Source organism: Gastrolobium bilobum, unplaced genomic scaffold (genome assembly GCF_033153095.1).
Source record: "Gastrolobium bilobum isolate Gb01-03AN ecotype WA unplaced genomic scaffold, APGP_CSIRO_Gbil_v1 utg14709, whole genome shotgun sequence".
Lineage (NCBI taxonomy): Eukaryota > Viridiplantae > Streptophyta > Magnoliopsida > Fabales > Fabaceae > Gastrolobium > Gastrolobium bilobum.
In genome coordinates, this window is record NW_026897963.1 from 66,600 (window position 1) to 93,163 (window position 26,564).

At 33.9% G+C, this 26,564-nt stretch overlaps 3 protein-coding genes across 6 annotated transcripts; 1 reads left to right on the forward strand and 2 right to left on the reverse strand.

Moving 5' to 3' along the window:
* Positions 1 to 2,482: 2,482 nt before the first annotated feature.
* LOC133311814 (cyclin-D3-1) lies at positions 2,483 to 4,168 on the forward strand. The gene is made up of 4 exons (XM_061512922.1): positions 2,483 to 3,072; positions 3,187 to 3,388; positions 3,530 to 3,660; positions 3,831 to 4,168. The coding sequence occupies exons 1-4, from the start codon at positions 2,548 to 2,550 to the stop codon at positions 4,113 to 4,115; spliced, it is 1,143 nt and encodes a 380-aa protein (XP_061368906.1). The 5' UTR covers positions 2,483 to 2,547; the 3' UTR covers positions 4,116 to 4,168.
* A 9,382-nt stretch (positions 4,169 to 13,550) lies between these two features.
* Positions 13,551 to 19,283, reverse strand: LOC133311796 (cyclase-like protein 2). Of its 4 annotated transcripts, none has more exons than XM_061512901.1 (7): positions 18,910 to 19,283; positions 18,663 to 18,707; positions 17,584 to 17,656; positions 16,900 to 16,997; positions 15,283 to 15,353; positions 14,209 to 14,338; positions 13,551 to 14,016 (listed from the first exon to the last, which is right to left on the reverse strand). In XM_061512901.1, the coding sequence occupies exons 1-6, from the start codon at positions 19,253 to 19,255 to the stop codon at positions 14,210 to 14,212; spliced, it is 762 nt and encodes a 253-aa protein (XP_061368885.1). In that variant the 5' UTR covers positions 19,256 to 19,283; the 3' UTR covers positions 13,551 to 14,016; position 14,209. The 4 variants fall into 4 exon arrangements, with proteins under 4 accessions (XP_061368885.1, XP_061368884.1, XP_061368883.1 ...); XM_061512900.1 differs by having other exon boundaries at positions 13,553 to 14,016; positions 14,192 to 14,338; XM_061512899.1 differs by having other exon boundaries at positions 13,556 to 14,019.
* Positions 19,284 to 20,439: 1,156 nt separating this feature from the next.
* LOC133311797 (cyclase-like protein 2) lies at positions 20,440 to 25,980 on the reverse strand. The gene is made up of 7 exons (XM_061512902.1): positions 25,520 to 25,980; positions 25,313 to 25,357; positions 24,224 to 24,296; positions 23,530 to 23,627; positions 22,783 to 22,853; positions 20,942 to 21,088; positions 20,440 to 20,780 (listed from the first exon to the last, which is right to left on the reverse strand). The coding sequence occupies exons 1-6, from the start codon at positions 25,869 to 25,871 to the stop codon at positions 20,960 to 20,962; spliced, it is 768 nt and encodes a 255-aa protein (XP_061368886.1). The 5' UTR covers positions 25,872 to 25,980; the 3' UTR covers positions 20,440 to 20,780; positions 20,942 to 20,959.
* Between the last annotated feature and the right edge of the window lie 584 nt (positions 25,981 to 26,564).

The following is a 26,564-nucleotide window of genomic DNA, read 5'->3' on the forward strand; positions in this document are numbered from 1 at the left end:
AGCCGTGATGTAGTGGTAAGAGATTTGGATAAGTTGTAATAGGTTATTTGTTTAATTTTCCTTTATATCAAATAAATAAAAATAAAAAGATTAACTATTCCATACGGGAAAGGATATTGTAACAATAACGTTGTGTTATTACCAAGTTACTACCAATCAATCTCACCGTTAGATCGATTATGTTGATCTAACGATTATATTTATTTCTATTTTTGTATGATCATGATTTCTCAAATTTAATACTTTATATTTATTTTCACCTTTGTATGGTTATGATTTCTCATATTTAATGCTTTCACTTTAAATATAGGAAATCATAATCATACAAAGATGAAAATAAATATAACTGATTGGTAGTAATATAATCGATCTATCGGTGAGATTGATTCGTAGTAACATGGTAGTAACATAACTTGATTGTTACAATATCCTTCTATATTCCGTACATCGTAATAAAAAGCGTTTTTTCTTTTTTGGATAAATCACTTGTATTTTTTTTTTTTTAAGATTAAAATTTTAAATTTCACTTAAAAATAATACCGAAGAATATCGAATAGATATTCTGATCTTCTTTTCACTGGTAAAAATTGGAGGTGAGCCCAGCCCATGAAACTGAGAAAAGGGAATGATGGAAATTTAATTATTAAATAGCAGCATCCCACTAGCACTACACTACCATAGCATCCTGTAATGAAATTCAGATCAGGAATCAAAACCAAAAATGGCAGGTTAATAGATCTGACCGGAAATAAAAGTCAAACAAAAAATGGGTGAATTTTTTCAATTTATGGAAAACCAAACAAATTTGCGGTTGTAACTCTGTAAAGTTTAATCATAGTTTGATAGCACCAATTGAGCCTACACTCAAGTGCTAGCCAGTCTGTACTTCATAAAAATTGAAAATGATGCCACGGGTCTTTAAATAGGTTTAAGTGTTTTTTAACTGATTAATCGAAAATCCGATAGTATAGTTTGAGCATTATACCCTAAATCCATTTATATAGAGTTCACATAGTTATTATAACTATTAGTTGATTTCAATTATATTTAAAGCGGAGGTTATACTTATTATTTATTTTTATTATTAAATTTTAACTGTTGATTTTTATTAATATAATAATTATAATTTATTGAGTTACATTTATTAATTAATTATTAATTTTAAAAAAAATTATTACTATTAAATTAACAAAAATTAATGATTAAAATTTGATAATAAGAGATAATAATAAAAATAACCTCTCATATGTTTACAAAAAAAAATAACCTCTCATATATTTAAATATTTTAATTTATTAATCATATGCAAATGGAATCATATAGGAGCAGTTCTCTCACCACAATTTTTATGTGGGAAAGTCTCAAATTTAAAATCTTTAGTTAAAGGAGCTTGTTAATAATTAAACCAATCATTGTTGATTATTATTATTATTCTTTAATATCATGAAGCTAATCCCTTCAAATATGGAACATATGAATAAATCCTTCTTACAAATAATATTTTGAGTAAATACTCTTTTTGGTCCTCAGCAAATTTTACGATGCCCGCTTTAGTCCTTAGCAAATAAAAAAGTCCATTATGGTCTCTAAGAAATTCAAAATTGACTCATTTAGTTGAAATCGTGATTCCTTACAAATTCAAAAGAGACTCATATTAGTCTCTAAAATGACTAAAATGGATTCATTTTAAATTTTTCAGGGACCACGATAGACTTTTTTATTTGCTAAGGATTAAAGCGAATATCGTAAAATTTACTGAAGACCAAAAATAATATTTACTCTAATATTTTTAGTATATGAATATTTATCTTGTCCTCGTAACCTACTTTGCTTTTAGTATTGTACACAATATCTTATGAGTTTTATAAATTTTTTTCCCCCAAGGATGTCACATCATACTTTTAAATGAGATTAATTTCTTTCGTGGTATCAAGTGTTTACGGGCTTCAAATTGCTTCCTCTAAAATTTAAATTTAGAGATTTTTAACTCCAATAATTCATATGATCTTTGAGCACAACTCGCTTACTAACTGTGCCCTGCCACCTCTTGAAATTTTATTTAATATTTTACTATATCATTAATTTACATAAAATACTAAATTCATTAACTGCTGTTGTAAATAGAGTAAAACTTTTTTCAGAGGCATTTAATCAAAATGTGTGAAAATTAAATTCATAGGTTTATAAGAAGTAGTTTTCATGGGTCCAGCTTGAAACAAACACACCGAAAGCGCAAAGAATTCCAAATAAGCAAAGTATTATTTTTATTTTTATTATAAATATATGAAAAGACAAGCATGAAACCCACTCAGCTAAAAATCAATCTCTTTCTCCATAGCCTTCTTACCTTGCTACTTTTCTTTCTCTGCTTTCAGAGACTCTCTTTCTTCTTATTCTTCACTCTCCAATCCATCCACTCAGAGAGAAAGAGAGAAAGAGAGAGAGAGAGAGAGAGAGACAGAAAGAAAAAGGGTGATGGGTGTGAAACTGTGTGTTTTCTTTTTATAATGAACAAAGGATTAGAGACCCTCTTCTTCATTGAAGAAGATGGCAATAATGCACCATCACAATGATCATAATAATGAAAATGTTTCATCTGTTCTTGATGCCCTTTACTGTGATGAAGAAAAATGGGAAGAGGATGAAGATGAGTTATCTGATGAAAGTGATGTGACAACAAACAATGATGATGGGGTTCACTTGGACACTAGTTCTCTTTTCCCATTGCTCTTGTTGGAGCAAGATTTGTTCTGGGAAGATGAAGAACTAAACTCTCTCTTCTCCAAAGAGAAGAATCAACAAGAAACCTATAACGATCTGAAAAATGTGAATTTGGACTCTTCTCTCTCTCTGGCTCGTCTTCAAGCAGTAGAATGGATCCTTAAAGTCAATGCTCATCATGGATTCTCTGCTCTCACTGCAACACTGGCTGTTACTTACCTGGATAGGTTCCTTTTAAGCTTCCATTTTCAAAGGGAGAAGCCATGGATGATCCAGCTTGTGGCTGTCACTTGCATCTCTTTGGCAGCAAAAGTTGAAGAAACTCAAGTGCCTCTTCTCTTAGACCTTCAAGTAGGTTTAAAGACAAAAACTTTGTTCTGTGTAACTGAATCTTGAATATGTTTCCTTTTTCTCAGTTATCTTAGATATCAAATGTGTTGTTATTTTGTGTTGTATATATATCAGGTGCAAGGCACCAAATATGTGTTTGAGGCAAAGACTATTCAGAGAATGGAGTTACTAGTTCTCTCCACCCTCAAATGGAAGATGCACCCTGTGACCCCACTCTCATTTCTAGATCACATTATAAGAAGGCTTGGATTGAAAACCCATCTTCACTGGGAGTTTCTCAGGCGCTGCGAGCATCTTCTTTTATCTGTGCTTTTAGGTAAGCATTAAGAATGGCTAGCTCTCCCTCTTTCATTCAGATGCTAAAAACTATTAACTTTACCATCAGTACAAAGAATACATAAGTAAACTGTCTTGATTTTCTTAGCTTTTGATATGTGTGTGTTTTTTTTGAGTCTAGATTCAAGATTTGTTGGTTGTCTTCCTTCTGTATTGGCCACTGCAACAATGCTGCATGTTATAGATCAGATTGAGCACAATGATGGGATGAAGTACAAAAATCAGCTTCTGGGTGTTCTCAAAATTAGCAAGGTCTGTGTCTGGATGTTCATGTCTTTGTTTTAAATTTAAATAATATATATTTGTTTAATATTAATCTATGTCCATTAGAATCTTAGATTTAAATATAAATAAATGCTGCTATTAATGTACATCATAAGCACATTATTTGATCTTAATTACTTTTTCCTGCATTTTTACAGGAGAAAGTAGATGAATGCTATAATGCCATTCTCCAGCTCTCAAATGCCAATAATTATGCTTATAAGAGCCCTAGCAAGCGCAAGTATGACCAAATACCCAGCAGCCCAAGTGGCATAATTGATGCTGCTTTTAGCTCTGATGGTTCCAACGATTCGTGGACAGTGGGGTCATCATTATGTTCACCATCAGAGCCTCTGTTCAAGAGGAGTAGAATCCAAGGACAAAAAATGAAATTGTCACCATTCAACCGGGTCATTGTTGGAATTGTTGGAAGCTCCCCTTAATACCCTCAGCTTTCCCTTTCTCTGTCCTTCACAAAAGAAAGAGCCCCAAAAAAAGAAAAGAAAAAGAAAAAAGAACTACCCCAAAAAGATCTATATTTATTTACTGTGATAATTAATCTTTCCATGCATGTTGCTAAACTATATTTGCCCTTTCCTTTTTATCTCTTCATTTCCAACAATGTCCAACATTCATTTACATCTCTTGGAGAGGCATGGTGATACAGGAAGGAATGGTTTATGAGGGGAAGAGGAGGACAAAGTTGGCAATGAAGACTATCAGCACTCTATAATATGTTTCAGGCACTTTCTTTTTCTTCAATGGATCTCTTCTAGACCATACCAAATTTGGACATATTTATATCATATTTCTATAATAAATTGGGAACAATTTTGTTTATTTTGTATATGCTTTTATTCACTTCCTTGTGTGCCTTAAATCTTTGGCTGGTGGGATACTGTGTGACTTAGAGATATGCTCGTCCCAAATGGTCCACCCAAAGCTTTTTACCACAATTTTTTATTTGTTTTATTAAGGAAAAGAAAGGATTTTGGACAGATAGAGGGGTGGGATTTGTTTGCATGTGAAAGGAGAACTAGTTTGTCGGCCAGTGGGACTCAGATGAAGGGTTTTTGGTCATAGGGTAGGGGGGGCGGGTTTCTTGATTGGGGGGTTCGAGTCTTTTGACCTCGTAACAAGGGCCAACACTTGGTCTTATAATATTGAACTGACACTAATCCTCTCTATATAAACTAACCCCCTGACCTATTGAAAACACTAATTATTGCTCTCATAGATTGTAGGCTTTGCCTCAAAGTACTGCACCTCATTCATTATTAGTCCTACAACTTTTAAGTACTCTGAGAAGGGCGTGAGCAACAGCATGGTTTGTGGGGCCCTCAGTTTGATATGTTCCTAGTTAAATTATACATCTATTGTGCAGCACATAGTTGCCTTTGCCTGTCATTATTCAATAGATTATAGTAAGATAGCATTAATTGCCTATACCGTACATTGGAACCTTTTAGTTGGAAACTTCAAAAGAGTTGTTGTTGTGCTTTATTAATTGCAAGACTATTCCTTCCAAACAATCGTAGTTCTTCTCATGGAGAGAGGCACGTAAGGACGAATATACTAGCTTTATATTAATTAAATATGTTGCTTTCTGATATGAATATGATCACTGTAAATATACGGCATAATTTTATAGTTTCTGTAGTGTATTTGAAAATAAAGTCTGTAGATACACATAAAGTTATAAACCATGTTTACCAATTTTATTTTATTTTTACTATTAGCTGTCATGCTTTATCTGTTCAATTATAAAGTCTAATTGCACAACAACTTATGCAATTGCGGTCAACAGTAGGAGACAATTGATTAATCACGTTTATTAGCACTAATGACAAGCAGAGAACATACCAAAGAACATGGGGAAACACTTTTACAAATAATTCAAAGTAGTGGGATACATAGCATTAACTTTTCAATACTTGTACAACCTTTCCTTTGTTAGTCGTTTAGTTGGATTAGACTAACTATGATTAAGTGCACACTCTTTTTAAAGAAACAATAAAGGTGACGTACCCCATGTGGATAACATTCCGTAGACTTTCCCTTTCTCTATATTGCGTGGAGATTTTTTTTTTCTTTTTGTTTTTCTTCCTACCTCTTTTTCTTTTATGAATGCAAAGATTCATGATGATCATTCTATAGTGGATTGATTCACTATAGTGCATGCTTCACCTTTTGGTTGTTTTCTTTGCATTTTTTTTTCTCTGTCTTTGTTCTCGTGTGAAAATAAAAATAAAGTTCATTCTGCTTTTTTCACGTGTATAACACAGATAATTTCATAATGTATGGGAGCCAAATGGAATAAGAATACCATATATTGGTATAGTTTTTTTAGACCAATTATTATTGGAGGAGTTTAAAAGCATAATGCCTTATTTGTTTGTCTCCATTGAGTAGAGTGTGGGCTCTAAACAAGAAAATAAATAACTAGAAACAAAATGCTTTTGGTTTTGTAATAGCTTTGACAAAACACCCACTAATCCTAAATTATGATACATTGCACAAAGGCAGGGGATTTTATTATGGGGGACAAAATCTGATTTTGTAGGAGGATTGTCTCTGATATTTTTCTACCTTTAAGTTTGGTAGATTATAGATTGTACCAGATGGATGCAAGCTATCATCACTTCACGAGTGAGAGAGAGAAAAACTCAAAGAGGGAAAAATGTTTTTCCAAAAGGAAACAGCTTACACCAAGGGACCAAAGCTTATATGTGATGAGTAATGTATGCAATGCCCCCACACCAATAATTGTAGAATAATATGATGCCTTGGGGGCTTAGCTTGATGATTTTGAACTTTCTTTTTTGACCTAGTCTCATATGGTGTTTTAGATTATATTATTGTTCATAAATTCACATGGATACAAATTTGGACTAAAACCCTCCATTGTAATTTTCCTCGGTTCTTTTCTTGCTTACAGCTGTAAAGTCTAAAAGAACAATAAAAAAGAGGACCATATATGTCTGTGGACCCCTCTCTCTCATATTTTTCTGCATGGCAAAGGTTATTATGGAGTACATGGAAATGAACAGTGCATAGACTGCACAATAAAACATACTCTTTAATATATGTTTCCTTCTCTTCAGAAGAAAGCACAAAATAGCCGCTTTGTAGCTGCAGCCCTTGCCACTCTTACAGTAAACCTTCCCAAAATGCTAAAATCATCAAAACCTTTAATAATATTTTCTTCTCTGATTATACTAAGGATACTGCTATTTGTTGCAAGTAAATGTGAAAATATTATAAAAACAATTTACGGTGATTAATTGGTATGTTTGTCAAAGAATACAATAATGTAATGAAAATAACATTTATCTAAATATTTCACTCCATCTGTGACAAAATTTCTAATTGCCTAAAAATGGGAATAAAAATGTAATGTTAAGATAGTATTTAAGTGAAGACTCGTCATTTCTAACATGCCCCATGATGAACGGTGTTAATAATATTATGTTTCAAATTTGTGTTTTTCACCCAAATCAAATGAAGCAGAGAAGAATTTGAATGTTCCACGACAGAGATAATCAGGATTCGGGACAGAGGGAGGTAATCTACTCTATAATTATGTGATATGTCACATCATTATGATATAATTTACCATATTATTATGAGCTAAATCAACTAAAAGACTAGAGTCAACATTTGAAAGTAACTAAATTCTTCCACGAGTTGAAGAAAAGTTTAGAAATTCATGTCATTACCTGCTTCACTATTGAAATTCATTACCAAATCTTCTTGTTGCCTTAAGTTATTGTTTTTAATTTATAGATAGTTCATCATAGGTTAGATAATATCTAGGCTTCAACAACAGCGGTGTCTTTTATGGTAAGTTTTCAACGAGTAGTTAATAGTAAGAGGAGGTCAAATATGCAATTTTATTATATCTGAAAAGCAGAAAAAAAAATTCTGATTCTTTCCATATGACACTATGATCTTTTACAAGTTGATGTAAAGCTGCTTCTAGCAAGACAAATTAACACCCAACGTGTTGATGTGTGTGTTTCAAACTCTCAAGTATGTGAAGGAACTATCCAAGATTGATATGGTCCCAAATACCAATGGGATTCCAAGCAGTTGATGCATCACTATTTTGAATGGCCCCAAGGGATCAGAAATGGAGGCCCCAAAACCTCTGTCAACTAGCATTTCCACACCTAATCCGTGAACCAAATTATTATCACAACGTTCCTTTTTAAATTGTTACAGTTAATGTTTGCTACCAGCAATCGGCATCCAATGTGCTTGGAGTATCATCTCAATCAACTCAAGCAGAGACAAAAACACCAACACTAGAATACATATTTAGATTTGGCCATCTTATACTGAATTCGTACGAATTAGTTCATTAGGACCTATGTGTATAAATGTGTACAAACACTATGGACATCGCTACATTTTATTTTTAAATAAAACCAAATTTCAGAACTTCCAATACTATACATTGTGGTCCAAACTCCAAAGTCCAAACATTTATAACCACTATAACAATATTAGAACTATAGGATGGGAAAATCTTGTTAAGTTTTGTAACCTGGATTGGTCTAGGAAGTTCTGGCCTCATGGTTAGCAAATTAGAAAATTGAAAAACGTCTCATTGGTGAGCTGGACTGTTCTAATAAATAAGGGACTTTAGTTCAGTATGCCAAACATTAAATGAACTGAGCACAAGTTCTTTTATGGCTGTTTGGTCTTATTAACTAATTAGAATAACCATGTCCAGAATATCAATAAATTGAGCAAAGCCTTTGAGGTTACTTGTTTAGGACCTCAAATGTCTTATATGGGTTCAAATAATCTTCTTGGCGCCTCAATATAATTATATGGGCTACCCCACCATATTCTTGTAACGTCTTATATGGAAAAGAAAACGTTTATAAGTGAGAAGTAGATAAGACTAGTAGCATTGAATACCTAAACAAAAAGGCATAAACAGTAATGCATCTAGGTGGTCCTATGCAAAGACACAAGGGTTCCTTGCTAAATCTCTCTTTTCTTTTTCTTTTTCTTTTTTTTATCAAGGCAGAATTTATTGTTAAGGTCTCTTTGGTTCCTTTACAAAGTCAGAAGAAAAGGACAAGTGAAGTTTTTGATGTTTACATGGCCCAGCGATGAACCATGGCATGGCTTGTGTCCCATATCTGTGAAACTTGGCTGCAACGCTGCAAGCATGTCTGCCTTATCAGACAAAGATTTGGGTATCTTTTGACAGGCAAGAGTGACCCTAGCACTATATATCACCAGTGAATTCTTCATATATAGGTTTAAAATCTTAAGCCTTCCCTATCCTAAAAATGACCTTATATGTTGTAATCATCTTAAGCGCTTGTTTGTGGTTCAAAAACACTCTTGTTATAAAGCGACAAGTAGCGAGGACACCAACAAATACTCAAAAACAAAATACATGCATGTGTTATGTACGTACCTCATATCATAAAAAAGTCAAATTCCACGGTAGTTAAATGTTACCAAGCAAAGGATCTCCTACAGTGAATATTGTTTCTGTTGGTACATACATACAAGAGAAACAATAAATGAAAACAGTACGCACGTAGGAACAGATGATAAAGCAATTAATTAATCATACTTTGTGTGTTTTTTTTGAAATTTTATTTTTCTTTGAAGGACCTCATTCAGTGAAATAATTAAGGCTTTGGTTGTTATTCTATAAAAGCAACCAGGAATATGACAATTATTAATCTTATTTAGTGTGGAAGTTTTTGGTTTAACAATTAATCTTATTTTCATCATGTGACTAGAAAATAAGTACGTGGATGACTTCAGATATGGTCCAGTAAATTAAAGAGTCACATTGCTTGGGGCATGTCATTTCATACTAGCCTCTGCAGGTCGTATTGCTCGACCCATATGGCACATTTCATCACAGAAAGATAGAACCCGTGACTCTTTTTAATGGTACATTTTTAGCTGTTGTGCATCATGGTATGTCAGTAGAAATCACAAATCACAGCTATGATAATTGGATAAATAAATGGACAAAAAAATATGAAAAGTAATGGATTTGATTCTGGTTCAATTCTTTCCTTCCATCTTGGAATGTGAAGATAGGAACAGACAAACTAATCCTGAACAGTAGTAGGTAGAGCAGTCCTGCTTTCACTGCCAGAAACGAATTACTAATATACAGTGATCATTCTTCAATTTGACTATTGCTTTGTTAGAACTTAGAATTCAACCTGTTTATTTCTTGTCCTTTCCATCCGTTCAAAGCTTGTTAAGACCTCACCTGGTAAACAACTGAGTTACTATTACAATTTTCCGTGGTCAATTTGAAGAAAAATCTCCTATAAATTCATAAGAGGCCTTAATTAAGCCAGTGGATTCAACTGTAAATATAAAACTGAATTGTTTTGCATTGATTCAACAAGTCAGGCTTGCCAATAACTTTTTTTTTTTTCTTGAGTAAATACTATTTTCGGTTCTCAGCAAATTTTACGATACCCGTTTTAGTTCTTAGTAAATAAAAAGACTATTTGTGATCCTAAGAAATTTAAAGTGGATCCATTTTAGTCGATTCATCTTTTAGATGTTATAAAAGGGACAATTCTCCCATGACCATTTTTTCTATTTTCAGGATTTAAACACTAGACTTGTGGTTAACAAGTTACTTGTTGCAATTAATATTTGGTGGCTTGCCAATAACTTAGGCAAAGCATTCCAAAGATTTGCATGGGATTGAGTATAACTTTATTTTATATTTAGTAATTTATTTTAAGAGCCAGGTTATATTTACAAACTTTTTTGTTTACAAACTACACTATGTAGGACCGGTCCTACATTAATCACACAGTGTATGACCGGTCCTACATTAGTGTAATTGTAAAAAAAAATTGTAAACAGATCATGTCCCTTATTTTAAACAAAACATATGGATAACTCAATCACACCTGAGTATCACATCATACATAAAAAAAAAAAATAAAAAAAAAAAAGCACAGATCTCTGATATACACATTCAGCCAATTAAAATCATATTTATTATTTTCAGTAGTTCTCATCTCTTGTTATTAAAACATGCGACAAATGCTACTTGCATTATCTTTTAAGCCAAATGAATGAATCGAATAACATGATTCAATATCCCGGGCGTTCATGATGGCGGGGAGTGATTGTTAGTGTGAAAGGGTATGGGGTGAAAGGGCACAGAAAAGGAGCTGCTCCGGCTCAAAGAGTCGAAGCTTGTGGGGATACCGAAGGGAGCCAACTCGCCTCAAAGAGGTAATTAGGGTTGGGTAACTCCAAAAAAAAAAAAAAGGAGCTGCTCCTTACAGGCTTCGAGCGTGGTACATAAATAAATCGGAAAAACTCCATAGTTAAATGTTGGAGCAATTCTGGGATTAGTGATCTCGTGGGAAAGAGTGTGTGAGTGAGGATAAAGCACGTTGAAACATCACGTGTTAATATGTGGAGATTAGGGGTGTCAAAACAACACGAATTTGACACGACACTAATACATCAACACTAACACGACACGAATTTTTATTCGTATCAAAATCTTCAACACTGACACGACACAGATTTTTTGCTGGTTGACACGACACGACACGAATAACACGCAAAATAAGGGTCAAAATCATAATTGACAAAAAAATTAAAAAAAATGGTTCAAAATTAAAATAAAAAAATAAAATAATAAAATAATTAAAAAATATATGGGTCGACACGAACACGACACGGAATTTTTTACTGGTCAACCCGAACACAAATTTTCGTGTCGTGTCGCGGGTCGACCCACGTGTCATAACCTATATTGACACCCCAGTGAAGATATTCATTGATTCTTGAAGCGTTTTTTATTTTTTATTTTTTGTAACCTACCCTTGAATTTTGATCACAGAAAAAACAGCAAAAATGAGATAACTCATTGAAATCAATTACTACAATAACTTGTAAACATATGCCAGCTGCCTAGGTGTAATGATAGATCATCAATATCTAACATATTTACAATGGGAAAATTATTTATTTTTTTAAATAACACAACTTATATCTTTTCACTCTCACAAAAAGGTGGGACCTACACTTTTATATTTTTTCTGTTCATACTCTCTTCTCCTTTATTTATCTATTTCTCTCACTTAAAATAACATAACTTTACATCCTTTAAAATAATACACACTTCTCCCATTTAGAATTGACTTAAAATCGTGCATGTCTATATGTTGCTTTGGGATTTAGGCTTATCATTTTTAGTTTTTTGTTTTTATTTTAACTGTGTTTAATGCTGATTAATTTGTAATCCACCTAATTATGTCATATTCTTTCCTTGTTTTTAATATTTATGTTTATCTTTAAGAATTTTTTTATTTTTAAAATTTAAAATTAATTTAAAATGAATGATAAAAGGATGCTTAAGAACACAATTGTAAGAGTTGAATATTTTTATGTTTTGATAATTATAATTGACAAGAGGGAATTTCTCTTTTATCAATTCTAGTTCCTTCTATTTAACCACTTTTTTTTTATGTGTTTTCGGTATCAATACCCATATAAAATATTTCTGTACACAGTGAACCCAGATTTATTCCTAAAAGAAAAATCAACTTTTGTTGTTCTAAATAATTAACCAAATCTTAAAAATTAAAAAATTAAAAACCTCCTGTTTATTATGCAAATCAATTAAACACAGAATAATGTATGAAATCCACCCACACACCCACTATCCCCTCTCCCAAATATATATATATATATATATATATATATATATATATATATATATATATATATATGAGCTTATTATTTATCAAGCTGCTTGAAATAATTTTATCTCCGGCTACTAAATCATAACCGTACAAAGATAGATCAATGGTGATAAAGGAAGAGAGAGAAAAAGAAAATCATAATCATTCAAAGATAAATCAATTAATATAAGAAAATAAATAAATAAAACGACGTAGTTTTGAGGTGGCCTCAAGCTGCTTGAGAAATGCTTTTCCATATATATATATATATATATATATATATATATATATATATTGATAAATATATAGGGTAGGATATTGTAACAACCAATTAGTGTTACTACCAATCAATTTCACCGTTAGATCGGTTATGTTGATCCAACGGTTATATTTATTTCCATCTTTGTATGGTTATGATTCCCCATATTTAATATGAAAGTATTAAATATGAAAAATCATAACTATACAAAAGTGAAAATAAATATAAAACATTAAATATGGGAAATCATAACCATACAAAGATGGAAATAAATATAACCGTTGGATCAACATAATCGATCTAACGGTGAAATTGATTGGTAGTAATACTAATTGATTATTGCAATATCCTTCCCCTAAACATATTATCTAAATTCTACATTTCTCCCCATTTCAAATCCATCCATGTAGATGAAAAAATTATACAAGATATGGAATAGACCAAGCGTTGGACTGTTTGGTCAAAATAACCAAGAAGTTTCATCAGGTTTGGGTCTGTGTTGTTTAGGGATTTTTATTTTTTTTCCAATGGTTTGTGTTGTTTGATCGTGGATCAACCTCAACCTTAATAGCAAGGCTTTTCTTATACTAGATACTACCGTGCTACTTCCTGTAAAAGGTAGATTGATTGAGGGCAGAAGAGGGTACTAAGTAATTGTTTACACTTTTATATTGTTAGCCGGGGCAGTGGAATCTTGCAATGATAAGGAGGTTCAGGAATCATGGTAGAAATATTTTAGCCAGGCACTTGGACATCTACAGGGGAGTGGGGACATAGGTCCATATTGATCAGCATAACTCAATGGCATGCATGCACTAATTATAGCAATATTTGTTCAATCAATCAGGCACCCTGCAGTGCTCGGATACATGTGAATTCATGGTCAATGTATTGCAGCCTTTGCTGCCGCTAGTAGAGTTGACTAGTTGAGCACCATACCAGCCATTGTCAACTACGAACTGAGACCAAAACATGCAGTTGTTTTTGAAAACGATAATAGGAAGGAAAGGGATCACTACAGGAAAAGTAAGAGACACGGTATCCATCTACTTCGATCTAGCTGCTATGTGCAGATGATCTATATACAAACATTCTGTACTTTATCAAAATGCTTATTGAAGTGCTTATACATGTTCCTAAGTTCCTAATAAATGTAAAAACGTCACTAAAGTTGATGCACAATATTGATACTATCTTGCTCCACAAGGACACCACTGTGCCAATTTATTCGGTTCCAACATAGCTAGCATACAGAAGAAAATCACATTCAACGTAATGCTATTAAGATTGCTGCATCCTCCTTGCTCTAAACACACATACGCTTCTGGGGATCCACAACTACTACAGCATTAGACACAGCACTGTTTCCTGCTGCAATTTCAACATTGTGTTAGATTTTGACTCTGAAAAGAACCAAATTCTTTAATAGAATTCACTACAAAAACAACGATGAACAGATTAGCACATGCCCCTTTCAACAAAAAAATAAAAATAAAAATAAATAGATAAATAAATTTGCAACAGGAAGCCCAAGTTTGCCCACCTCAAACTCAAACATACCCTAATCTTTAATCAGAATGCATCGTATTGGTGATCCTTCAGCACCAGCCAACCTAAGAGGTAAGCAATGGACTGAATATACTCCTGCTGGGACATCATCAAGCTTCAGGGCTTCCACAAGAATTATTTCCTGAAGTATTTGGAGTAGTTAGTTCATGTCGTGTTGATTCTGGTTCTTATCCAAGCAACAAATGAATCATATTCAATCTACGTTTGCATAACGAAATCTGAAGACACAACTAGCAATCTCATTTCAAACTGCATCTTGTACCAACTAATCAGCAATTATCTTTCAAGCTAAAAAGTTAAATATTTTATCAGAAGAATAGAAACCAAATCGACCACAAATTGAGATTGATGATGTGACATAGAGTCAGGGTCAAATGTTAAATTGAGAAAATAGTAAGCTCATTATGAATTAATTGCTATAAATTACATTTAAAAGTAAAGATCATTGGAGCAAGAGTTAAAGCCCTCATTGAAATATGCTATGCCAAACTGTACTAATTAGGATGTCCTTTTTTAGAAACTATATGGGTATATCCAAAGGTTAGGTTCAGCTTGTCTAAAGTTGATAAGCTTAACCAACTATTAAGACTGCAGCAAAGAGAACATCAACAGCACTGGTCATTCAGTTTTAAGAACTTTCAACAATCTTCAAGAGGTCTACTGTCAGAACTAAAATACTTACTAGTTACCAGTTTGACTAGTGGATATTAAAGTTACAAATGAAAGAAAGAGAGAGACAGAGAGACAGAGAGATTAACCAGTATCTGATAACCCTCGGGGGTGGAAACACCAAATGATGTTCATGGTTACAAAGATCACAAGTAATTAAAACGAAAGCTCCCACTTGTGTACAGAACCCACCACAATGAATGATACAGAGATTGAAAATTATTTTAGTGGTACTTGTAAAGAAAAATCCCAGGCTTAGGGGCAAGTAATGTACTTTGACCCTAAATGCCTCAAGATGTAATTTGTTTTCGCTCAAAAGGGTAGGGGATAATTAGCTAACCAATAGTGAAACGTAACCCATATGAATTCTCAACCATAAAAGGAGCTTTTTCTTACCCTGTCTTTTAAAAAAACAAGGTGAGATGGAATCAAGTGATCATACGAAGCAACAGATAGGTAATCAATTCCTACATTGCACCACACACAAAAAATGTCAGGCACCATTACTGAGCAGAATAAGATAAGATAAGTATGTGAAGAGATGAACGCGAAAGAAAGGGGATGATATTTTTCAGCTAAACATACATTGAAGATGCAAAACCTAGTGCGTCACGGTGGCATATATCATAAAGGGTGTTGAAATTATAGGAATTTAGGCATAGATGGAGGTGAAAAGATAGAGAGAATAATAGAGACTGAATATTATGTGTTATGCAGTGATTGATGCGATTACCAAAGACAAAGCAATAATCCATATTTATACTAAATAGGAACTCCTAACATAAGGAAACAAAACTAATCCTAATAGATCTTCTAGAATACTCTAAACCATATTAACATATAATCTTAATAATATACAATATCATCTAGATATTCTAACACTTCCCCTCAAGTTAAAGCTTTCTAAGATTTAAGCTAGTAAGCTTTAACTTGTCACAAATTAACCCTTTGAACAAGAAAAAAAAAACACCAACCAAATAATATATATGGACTCCACAAAACATGGTTGCAGATGGATGCTGAAGACGTCAGAGACATGAAAACTGATGGAAAGGCAACTCGGCAAGATGGCCAAAATGACCATCGGCCTTTAGAGCTATTTTAAAATATTGCATGCTATGTCTCAACTAAACATACATTGAAGATGTAAAAACTAGTGCATCACAGTGATTGACCTAGATCATAAAGGGAGAGGGAGATCAAGATTCAGAGTAATCTTCTGGAACTACTTCACTTGCCATAATAATTTTACAGAAAAATGTTTCTGCAGTTACGGCATATAAGTTATCTGCATTTATTCCAAAAACGATATCGTTTTGGTATTTGAAATATTAAAAAATAATTATAAAGACTATTACAACCCTGAAATAAATTAAAATTACAAAAACACCTTGATTTCCGTCCCAAAACGACGTTGTTTTGGACTCAATGCAGATAACTTATCTACATTAACTGCAAAAAAAACAAACCCATAATTTTAATTCAATACTTACAATAAATGAAACGGTGAAACATCCTGTCACCTGTTAAGATTCAGTAAGACTTCTATAGTTTTATTGCAAACAAACTAATTGCAATGTTAAATTTCCTGTTGCGAATAAATAATGTAATAGGTAGAGGCACCATAAAGATAAGGCCACATCAAGTCCAGATCACTAGTGTCTAGTTGCTCACACAGGTAATCAAAATTAAGCCTCCCTATCTTAATTAAGAAAAGGACATAATTATAGCTGTTCAACTCATTAAAAGCCCTAACTGGTTTAGGATAAAGGAGTTGTTGATATTGATGATTCAACTCATTAAAAGACAAAAACTTGACCAAATATTTATCTTTATCTAATTATCTTACATGAAAGGTATGAAACACCTATCAAATCAGAGTCAAAGAAAACAAATAAAGTTGCAGCAGTCTATAAATGCAAAACTGGACCCAGCCACTGGAATTGGAACAAATGACAGAAAAAATGCCCATGGGAAAAAGCAGCCCAAACGTAGAAACACAATTATGCTTACCTACAAGTTTGATATCAGTGTTCTCCACTAGCCATTTTGCTCCATCCACCGTGAATGCCACATAGCTTGTGTCACATTCCTTCCGAAACATAAGCCGCCTAATAATTTAATAAGTTTTAGTTCCACATTTGGCTTCAAACGAGCTATGCAGTTCAAAGATTGTGAAAATGATATTATAGCTTGGACATTGAGGTCAAAATCTAAGGATAATATCAAGCATATATGTGGACTATCAAGGTCTACAAATCACAACTAAATATTTCTTTTGCTTATCATCCACCCCCATTTTAATAGCCTATTCATCATGGAGAATGTAGCCATTCATATAAGTACAATGAATAAAAACATAATAGGCTACTCTCAGCCTCACACATACAGAAATTAAAAAAGCAACAAAAAGTTGACAAAGTGTTAAAAAGAATTATTAAAAGATGGAAGAAGCACGTAAAAATAATCTGTTTCCCCATATGGACACCTAATGTTGCAATGATTTCAAAAACGTATTAGAGATAAACACATACTCGGCAGCTTCAGGAATGCCTTTTATTGCATTTCAAGACTGTTTTTTCAAAATCAATAAATTTAAACTATCAGCAGTACTGTTTGAACCGGTCTTGTGTTAACAAAATTTTGTAATACTCCCTACAGCACAGCAGTACTAATCTAATCATTTGTAAAGGTTACCTGTCGGTATTCAGTGTTCGGAAGAGTACACGAGTTACACCCCGAGGAATATTTAAAGACTTCATAACATCAGCTGGAAAAGAAAAGGACATATTTTCATTTGATCAACAGTTGTTAAGAACAATGAAATAGCAGCAGAAAATCTGGCGCCCGCTTATTTCCAAAACTTGAGGTAACCACCCCAAAAGCTAGTTCAAGGGGTGGGAGTGCCCAAAGCCTTATATAGGCCATATTAGTTGCCCATCCAATCAATGTGGGACTATATGTCTCAACACGCCCCCTCACGCAAGAGCCCTTTAGGCTAGAAGTGTGGAAATTGCACAGGCCCATTTTTGGTTTACCTTTTTGTGCTTTTTTTTTTTTAATTCCACATTTTAAAGCGGGGGACGGTGAGGCTCTGATACCATGTAAAGAACTTTGAGGTCACCACCCCAAAAGCTAGCTCAAGGGGTGGGAGTGCCCAAAGCCTTATATAGGCCATATTCCACTTTCAAGTGGAATTAAAATAAAAAGCACAAAAAGGTAAACCAAAAATTAGGCCTGTGCAATTCCATGCTTCTCGCCCAAAGGGCTCTTGCGTGAGGGGGCGTGTTGAGATATATAGTCCCACATTGGTTAGATGTGCAACTAATATGGAGTTTATAAGGCCTTGGGCACTCCCACCCTTTGAGCTAGCTTTTGGGGTGGTGTATCCCAAGGTTCTTTACATGGTATCAGAGCCTCACCGTCCCCCGCTTTAAAATGTGGAATTAAAAAAAAAAAAGCACAAAAAGGTAAACCAAAAATGGGCCTGTGCAATTTCCACACTTCTAGCCTAAAGGGCTCTTGCGTGAGGGGGCGTGTTGAGACATATAGTCCCACATTGATTGGATGGGCAACTAATATGGCCTATATAAGGCTTTGGGCACTCCCACCCCTTGAGCTAGCTTTTGGGGTGGTGACCTTCGGTAATCAACATATAAGAGACATGATAAAATAGGCAAATTCTTCCATAATTGCCTAAGGTATCCTATCCTTGTACACCACACGAGACAAAGAAAATAAATAAGCAAAATCACAAGTTATACATACATACATACCAGTTATGTTACTATCTCTTGGAACATCGACTAATAGAGCAGGGCCTGTATACAGAAACAAGCTTAATAAATAATCAATCATCATGACTCAACTAACGCGAGCAAACAAGTCACTCCAAAAATATAAAACAGAAAAGAAAAAGAAAATAATAATATGATATTGAAATATTCATATATTTAGATATAACAAGAACAATAAAAGCATAAAAAATAGGGATGTTGTGTTGGGGGCAGGGTGACCAATGACCATTGAGGACGTGTAAGTCAAGTGAGTCGACATCGAAGCCAGCATCGAAGTAATGGTCGAAGACATGACCAGGGGCATCGACATGGGTGCCTGTGTGAGTTGGGAGCTTCATCTCCGAGTTGTTAGCGATAGAACCGTTCTTCATGCTCTTCGGAAGCCATAGGAACTGCCCGATGCCATCCTTCGACTCAAACTCTGGCATGTCTGGATGGTATCTGTGAGTGATATCGAATATTCGGCCATTATCGTACACTTCCCGCCGAGGAGGGACAAGGTCTTCGTCGCCGCCAACACAAAGCGCGACGGCGAAGACGCACACAATCACTGATAACGCTCGATTCTTCATGCTTAAATTATTTTTAAGCTAATGTCAATTGTGTCCACTAAAATCTGCTTCTCGTATGTATATATATATATAAGCCTTCACTTTTGCTGCAAAATATCAGCCACATGCGTCTTTAACCACTTTTACTCTGATAAGTTTAGATGATTTTATGGAAATTAATGAAACAAATTTTAAATAAATTATATCAACACAACTTATTTATTTAACTTTTTTGGTTGAAATAAAGGCCAAAGGCCCAATAAAAGCAAAACTGAAACTATAACAATACTTGTCTAGTTCTATTGACAGAGGTGACAAAAACAGTAATATTTTAAAACATTATTTTAGTAATAAGTTTAAAAATTGTTATTATTTTCCTTTCAATTTTGGTTCAGATTATTTTTATTATTATTATTTTGAGATAGACGGGATATTAAAGGTTTAAAATTATCGAGATTGTTAGATAAATGTGCAAAAGAGAGAAATATTTCGTTATTTTTCAAAGAGAGGTTAATATTATTATTGGGAATGTGTATGCATGTTTAAAGACAGCATTTGATTTATTAATGGTAAGTATAATGCACAGAAAAGATATAAAGCAGCTAGGGGTGGTCGCGGTCTGGATTAGATCGGTTTTGGAAGCAAAACTCATCCGATCCAATCCCTTCGGTTTGATCATGTAATCATTCATTCGGTTTAGATTTTTTTTCAAATCCGATCCGATCCGATCCAATTTTTTTCGGTTTGGATTGGATCGGTGTTCGGTTTTTTGAATATCCTAAAATTAGTTTCATGATTATTGTGCAAATAACATCTTTTGTATATATTGGCTTTGTAAAAAAAAAAATTTGAAATACAAAAATATCAGTAAACAATACTATAGTTGATGAGATGTGACTAAGTTTTTCTTGGGTTTAGTTAACGAATTAATGAGTCTTGAGTTTAGAAATTTTTGGGTTATAATTGGGGAAATGACAAGTAGGTAGAGAATTATTAATATATTGGATAGAGAATTATTAATATATTGGATCGGTTTGGATCGGATCGATTTTCATCAACCCATCCGAAAACCGATCCAATCCAATTAAAATTTCCGGTTTTTTTTCAGTTTTTGGTTTTTCGATTTATTCGGTTATCGATTTTTCGGTTCGGTTTTCACGGTTTGAATTGATTTGGATCGGTTGATGAACATCCCTAAAAGCAGCTGCACATTCCCGTCCAAAAAGGGGGGAAATAAATACACATATAAGAGAGACACAGTATCCACATACTTCAATCTAACTGCGATGTGCAAATGACCTATATACAAGCATTTTTTTTCTTTATCAAAATGCTTATGAAAGTGCTTATACATGTTCCTAATAAATGTAAACATGTCACTAAAGTTGCTGCACAACATTGATACTATCTTGCTCCGCAAGGAGACCACTGTGCCAATTTATTCAACGTAATGCTATAAAGATTGCTGCATCCTTCTTGCTCTAAACATACATACACCACTGGTGATCCACACCTCCAATACAAGCATTCGACACAGCACTGTTTCCTGCAGCAATTTCAACATTGTGTGTTAGCTATTGACTCGGTGAAAAGAAGTACTCAATTCTTTTAATAGAATTTACTATAGAAACAACGATGAACAGATAGCACATTCCCCTTTCAACACAATAAATAAATAAATGCTACAGGAAACCCAGGTGTGCCCACCTCAAACTCAAATACACCTTAATCCTTAATCAGAATGCATCGTATTGGCGATCCCTCAGCACCAGCCAACCTAGGAGGTAAGCAATGGACTGAATATACTCCTGCTGGGACATCATCAAGCTTCAGGGCTTCCACAATAATGATTTCCTGAAGTATTTGGAGTTGTTAGTTCATGTCATGTTGATTCTGGTTCTTATCCAAGCAACAAATGAAGCATATACTCGACTCAAAAATGTAATTAAGGTTGGGATTGATGAGGAGATGTTGATTCAGGTTAAAATGTTAAATTGGGAAAATAGTAAGCTAATTATGAATTAATTGCTATACAATAGATTTAAATGTAAAGATCACTGGATCAACAGTTAAAGCCCTCATTGACATGTATTATGCAAAACTGTACTTATTAGGATAAGGAATCAACAGTGTGTTGAACCCTAAGGCTACTAAGGCTAAGTACTTTAAATTTTTTATGATAACAAAGCACCTACAAGCTCAACATGAAAGCACAACTTGGAGAATAGTGCAACAAGTCCCAAATGGTGTTGACCAAGACAACATGCAAAAGTAAAAGGACAATTCAAAATGCCAAAGTCAACCATAAAGTCAAAGGTTTCAAGTGAAGGAAAGATTCCAAAAGGTTCAAAATTGAAGATCATTGAAGTCAAGTAAAGACAAATACTTATACAGTTAGATATATAGTATTTTGAGTAGAGAAACTTAAAGAATAAGTATATTGAGCTCTATCTTGAAGAAATGCATTTATAAGTCATGAAACATGCATTATAAGAACCAACATGCTTGAATCATGCATACAATATCACATACACATAGAAAGTTTGTTAAATTGATGTTAGAAACATTCATTAATGTGTTAGAAGTGATTAGAAATTATTTAGAATTGATTTGGATCGAAAATGGAAAAAATAGGCTTGTTGTCATTGATATATCCAGATATGAAAAATCACATATCACGATACGCATATCGGATACGTGAAATCAAATATCTGGATATGCATATCCGTATACGCTTTGTTACACATCGGGATACGCATATCCGGATACAAGCCCGACAGATATCCGGATATGAGTCTATTATGATGTTAAAATTCGAAATTAAGAGTCCAACGGCTATAATCAGCTATAATCTTCATAGGACGCCTATATAAACATAATATTAAGGTTTCTAAAAAGGAATTAAGAGAGAAAAACGCATAAACACTGAAAATTCAAGAATTACCCTCATTTAAGCTTATTTTGCATACTTTGAGAGAAAAGCTCAATTCACTTCTATTCTTCATCTTTTTTATTGATTTTTTTTTGTAATTGTGAATGTAGAGAGGTTGCTCTACATCTGTTTGAAGTTGAATTGTTGTTGGATTTCGATTTGGTGGAGTGGAGTGATCCTATAGGTGTATAGGTTGAGATTGATCAAAGGTTTGATCAAGATTCTTGCGAAATTCCATTGTACATCAGTTTCTCAGGCATCGATTGGAAGTTTTGAGCATAATGGATGATGATCTACCTCAGTCTGGTTGTAGCCCTTTAATGGTTTGAGGATGAATCAAGATAAATCACGGTGTTTAATCTTCTTAACTCTTATCTCTTTATTTTTCATTATTGATTACTTGTTTATAGTGTTTATAACTCTAATTTGATACTGTTTTCGGGTTGGTAGGGGTTTGATTTCTGATCTCTCACGTTTTCTTGAGGTTTATTGTTAAAGGGGCTTGAAGAAGAAGTAACCACAATTCATCCCCCTCTTGTGGTATTTTAGCCATTCCTGTTTTACATAGTGAAACGTAAAATTATAAATTCCAACCATAAAATGAACTTTTTCTTACCCTGTTTTCTAAAAATACAAGATGAGATGGCATCAAGTGATCAAAAGAAGCAACAGATAGGTAGTCAATTCCTACATTGCATCAACAACAAAAAATGTCAGAAAACATAGCGGAGCAGAAAAGAAAAGCATGCGAAGAGTTGAACAAGAAAGAAAGGGTATGATACATCTCCGGTAAACATTCATTAAAGATGCAAAAACTAGTGCATCGCAGTGGCCTAGATCATTAAGGGAGAGGGAGATCAAGAATCGGGGTAATCTTCTGAAACTACTTCAATTGCCATAATTATTTTAATTCAATAATCACAACAAATGAAACGGTGAAACATCTTGTCATCTGTTAAGATTCAGGAAGAGACTTCTATATTTTTATTGTAAACAAACTAGTTGCGATGTTACATTTCCAGTTGCGAATAAATATAGTAATCGGTAGAGGCACCATATAGATAAGGCCACATCAAGTCCAGATCACTGGTTGCTCACACAGTACTCAAAATTATGCTGCCCTATCTCAATTAAGAAAACAAAATAGTTATAACTATTCAACTCATTAAAAGACAAAAAGTTGACCAAATATTATCTTTATCTAATTATTTTGCATGAAACGTATGAAACACCTATCAAGTCAGAGTCAGAGAAAACAGTTTTAGTTGCTGCAGTCTACTAACGCAAACTGGACCCAGCCACTGGACTTGAGACAAATGACAGAAAAAAGCAGCTCAAATATAGAAAAACAAATTATGCCTACCCACAAGTTTGATATCAGTGTTCTCCACTAGCCATTTTGCTCCACCCACCGTGAATCCCACAAAGCTCGTGTCACATTCCTTCTGGAACATAAGCCGCCTAATAATATAACAAGTTTTAGTTCCACATTTGGCTTCAAACAAGCCATGAAGTTCAAAGTTTGTGAAAATAACATATAGCATGGACAAGATCTGATCAAGTATATATGTTGGATTATCAAGTTCTATATGAACAGTAGCTATCAGGACTCATAAATCACAACTAAACGTATCTTTTGCTTAACCTCCACCGCGTTTTAAAAAGCCTATTTATCATGGAGAATATAGCCATTGATATAAGTACAATGAATAAAAACATAATTAGCTACTCTCAGCCTCACACGTACAGAAATTAAAATGAATAAAAGAGACAACAAATTCTTGACAGAGTGTTAAAAAGGAATTATTAAAATAATGAAGAAGTATATAAAAATAATCTATTTCCCACATGGAAACTTAATGTTGCATAGACTTCAAAAACATATGAGATAAACACATACTTGGTAGCTTCAGGAATGGCACGAATTGCATTTTAAGGCTGTTTCTTCAAATTCAATAAATTTTAAGTATCAGCAGTACGTTTGAATTGGTCTTATTTTAATAAAATGATGTAATACTCCCTACATCACAGCAGTACTATTCATTTGTACAAGTTACCTGTCAGTATTTAATGTTCGGAAGAGTACACGTTTGACACCCCTTGGAATGCTTAATGACTTCATAACTTCAGCTGGAAAAGAAAAGGACATATTTTCATTTTATCAACAGATGTTAAGAACAACCAAATAGCAGTAGAAAATCTGGCCCCCTCTTATTTCCAAAACAAACTTTTGGTAAATAAAAAAGAATTTCAGTGGAAACATGCTACAACCAATTCAACAATTCTACGAATAATGGAAGGAACAGTAGCGAAATTGCTTTCAAACTCAAAAACCAATACTGAAATTACACTAAAAAAAGATGAACATACACCAGAAATTGTAAAAAAGTAAAGATAGATTCAGAGGAGTTGGAGAGCCTCTGATCTCTCCTAAGCGCCCAAGTAAGAAATGTCCCAAAAGATAATACTCCAAATGCCTCCGCTCCCTCAATATAGCATTGTTCCCCATTCTTCCCACCACTTTCCTTGCTTAGCTGTTTCTCCTAACAGAAATGCGCTAAGTAAAATTACCCTCAAGCCTTGCTGAGTCAGCAATTGGGTCTAACTGACTATAGGTAGGTGATTCCCTAAAGTGCTTCCTATGGTACACTCTCATCTTAGGAGGGTTGTATCAAAACACATAAGGGCACTATATAAAAACCACTCCCCGACCAACGAGTGTAGGGGGGAGGAAATCTTTGTACGCAGCCTTACACGCTTGCATAATTGCAAAGAGATTGTTTTTTGAATTCGAACCTATGACCTTTCAGTCATGAAGGAACAGTTTTACCACTGCTCCAACTCGCCCCCTTACATAAGGGCACTATATAAAATGTGAAATTTTGCCAATAAATACGGACCACCTCCATCTGTTCTAATCATCCCATTCCCAAATAAAGTGTCTGCCGAGTGTTTTTAGAGAGGGGTAATTCCCTTATCTCAAGAGAGAGCCTTATTGTTTTGTCCATACATTTAGAGAGAGTTTATAATTCCTTCCATTATTTTGTTTTTTTCTTTTCTACCCTTGGATGTGGTTTTCTCCCTTATCAAGTGAAGGTTTTCCATGTTAAATCTTGTTTGCAAGTTATACATACATACATACATACCAGTTATGTTAGTATCTCTTGGAACATCGACTAAGAGAGCAGGACCTGCATACAGAAACAAGCATAATAATCAATCAGCATGACTCAATTAACGCGAGCAATCAAGTCAATTCAAAAATATGAAACAGTGAGAGAAGAAGAAGGAGAAAATGATATTGAAATATATAAATATTAGACATAAAAAATAGGGATGGTGTGAGGGTTGACCATTGAGGACATGTAAGTCAAGGGAGTCAACATCGAAGCCAGCATCGAAGTAATGGTCGAAGACATGACCAGGGGCATCAACATGGGTGCCTGTGTGAGCTGGCATCTTCATGCCGGATTGGTTAGCGAGAGAACCGTTTTTCATGCTTTTCGGAAGCCATAGGAACTGCCCGATGCCATCCTTCGACTGAGACACACACTCTGGCATCTCCGGTTGGTACCTGTGACTGATATCGAATATTCGACCATCATCGTACACTTCCCGCCGAGGAGGGACAAGCTCGTTGTCGCCGCCCACACAAATTGCGACGGCGAAGATAGACACAACCACTGACAAAGCTTGATACTTCATGCTTCACTTATTTTTAAGCTAATGCCAATTGTGTCCTCAAAAATCTACTACTCATGTATACATACCATACGTGTCCACTTTTGCTGCGAAGTATCAGCCATTCGCATAGTTAATCATTTATGAGAAATAATTTTCTCCACCTTAGAGAACTATCTCGTGTCATTGAGATATAGAAAAATGTGCTTATAATTTTATTTTTTTCTTTTTTTTAACTTGTATATTTTCGGTTAGTGTAAGAAAAAAAAATTTCTATGAAAAAAAGTTTTCTTCAACTGTAAGAGATAACTATCTCATGTCTTATCTATTATCACTTAGACATAAAAAGACGTGCTTATGATTTTTATCTTTTTTATTTTTCTTTAACTTGTAGGCTCTACATTTTCCTATTAGTATAAGAAAAAAAACTTCCCTCGTATTAAACGAGAGAAGTATTACCCATCATTTAGTATACTTTGTTTGGATGTTTTTATGCAATTGAACCGTACGAATAATAAGGGAACATTACCATTTTCTTTTCCCCCTTCTCTTCAAACTCATCCGTTTCTTTGATCGAACAAGTATCTGTTGACACAATTTATGTGTGTTTTTTATGTAATGGATTCGAATTTATAACCTCAATCAGTCTATCCAAATATTTTCCCACTAAAACAATTTTAATGGCTTATAATTTAGGGTTATATTTATCTTATGTTA

Coding starts and splice junctions, on each gene's coding strand:
- LOC133311814 (XM_061512922.1), top strand. CDS start 2,548: ATGGCAATAATGCACCATCACAATGATCATAATAATGAAAATGTTTCA. Junction 3,389..3,529: donor TCTTTTATCTGTGCTTTTAG/GTAAGCATTAAG, acceptor TTTTGAGTCTAG/ATTCAAGATTTGTTGGTTGT. Junction 3,661..3,830: donor GTGTTCTCAAAATTAGCAAG/GTCTGTGTCTGG, acceptor GCATTTTTACAG/GAGAAAGTAGATGAATGCTA.
- LOC133311796 (XM_061512901.1), bottom strand. CDS start 19,255: ATGAAGAATCGAGCGTTATCAGTGATTGTGTGCGTCTTCGCCGTCGCG. Junction 18,708..18,909: donor TGACTTACACGTCCTCAATG/GTCATTGGTCAC, acceptor TTCTGTATACAG/GCCCTGCTCTATTAGTCGAT. Junction 17,657..18,662: donor AAGAGATAGTAACATAACTG/GTATGTATGTAT, acceptor TTTCTTTTCCAG/CTGATGTTATGAAGTCTTTA.
- LOC133311797 (XM_061512902.1), bottom strand. CDS start 25,871: ATGAAGTATCAAGCTTTGTCAGTGGTTGTGTCTATCTTCGCCGTCGCA. Junction 24,297..25,312: donor AAGAGATACTAACATAACTG/GTATGTATGTAT, acceptor TTTCTTTTCCAG/CTGAAGTTATGAAGTCATTA. Junction 22,854..23,529: donor CACTGATATCAAACTTGTGG/GTAGGCATAATT, acceptor GATGCAATGTAG/GAATTGACTACCTATCTGTT.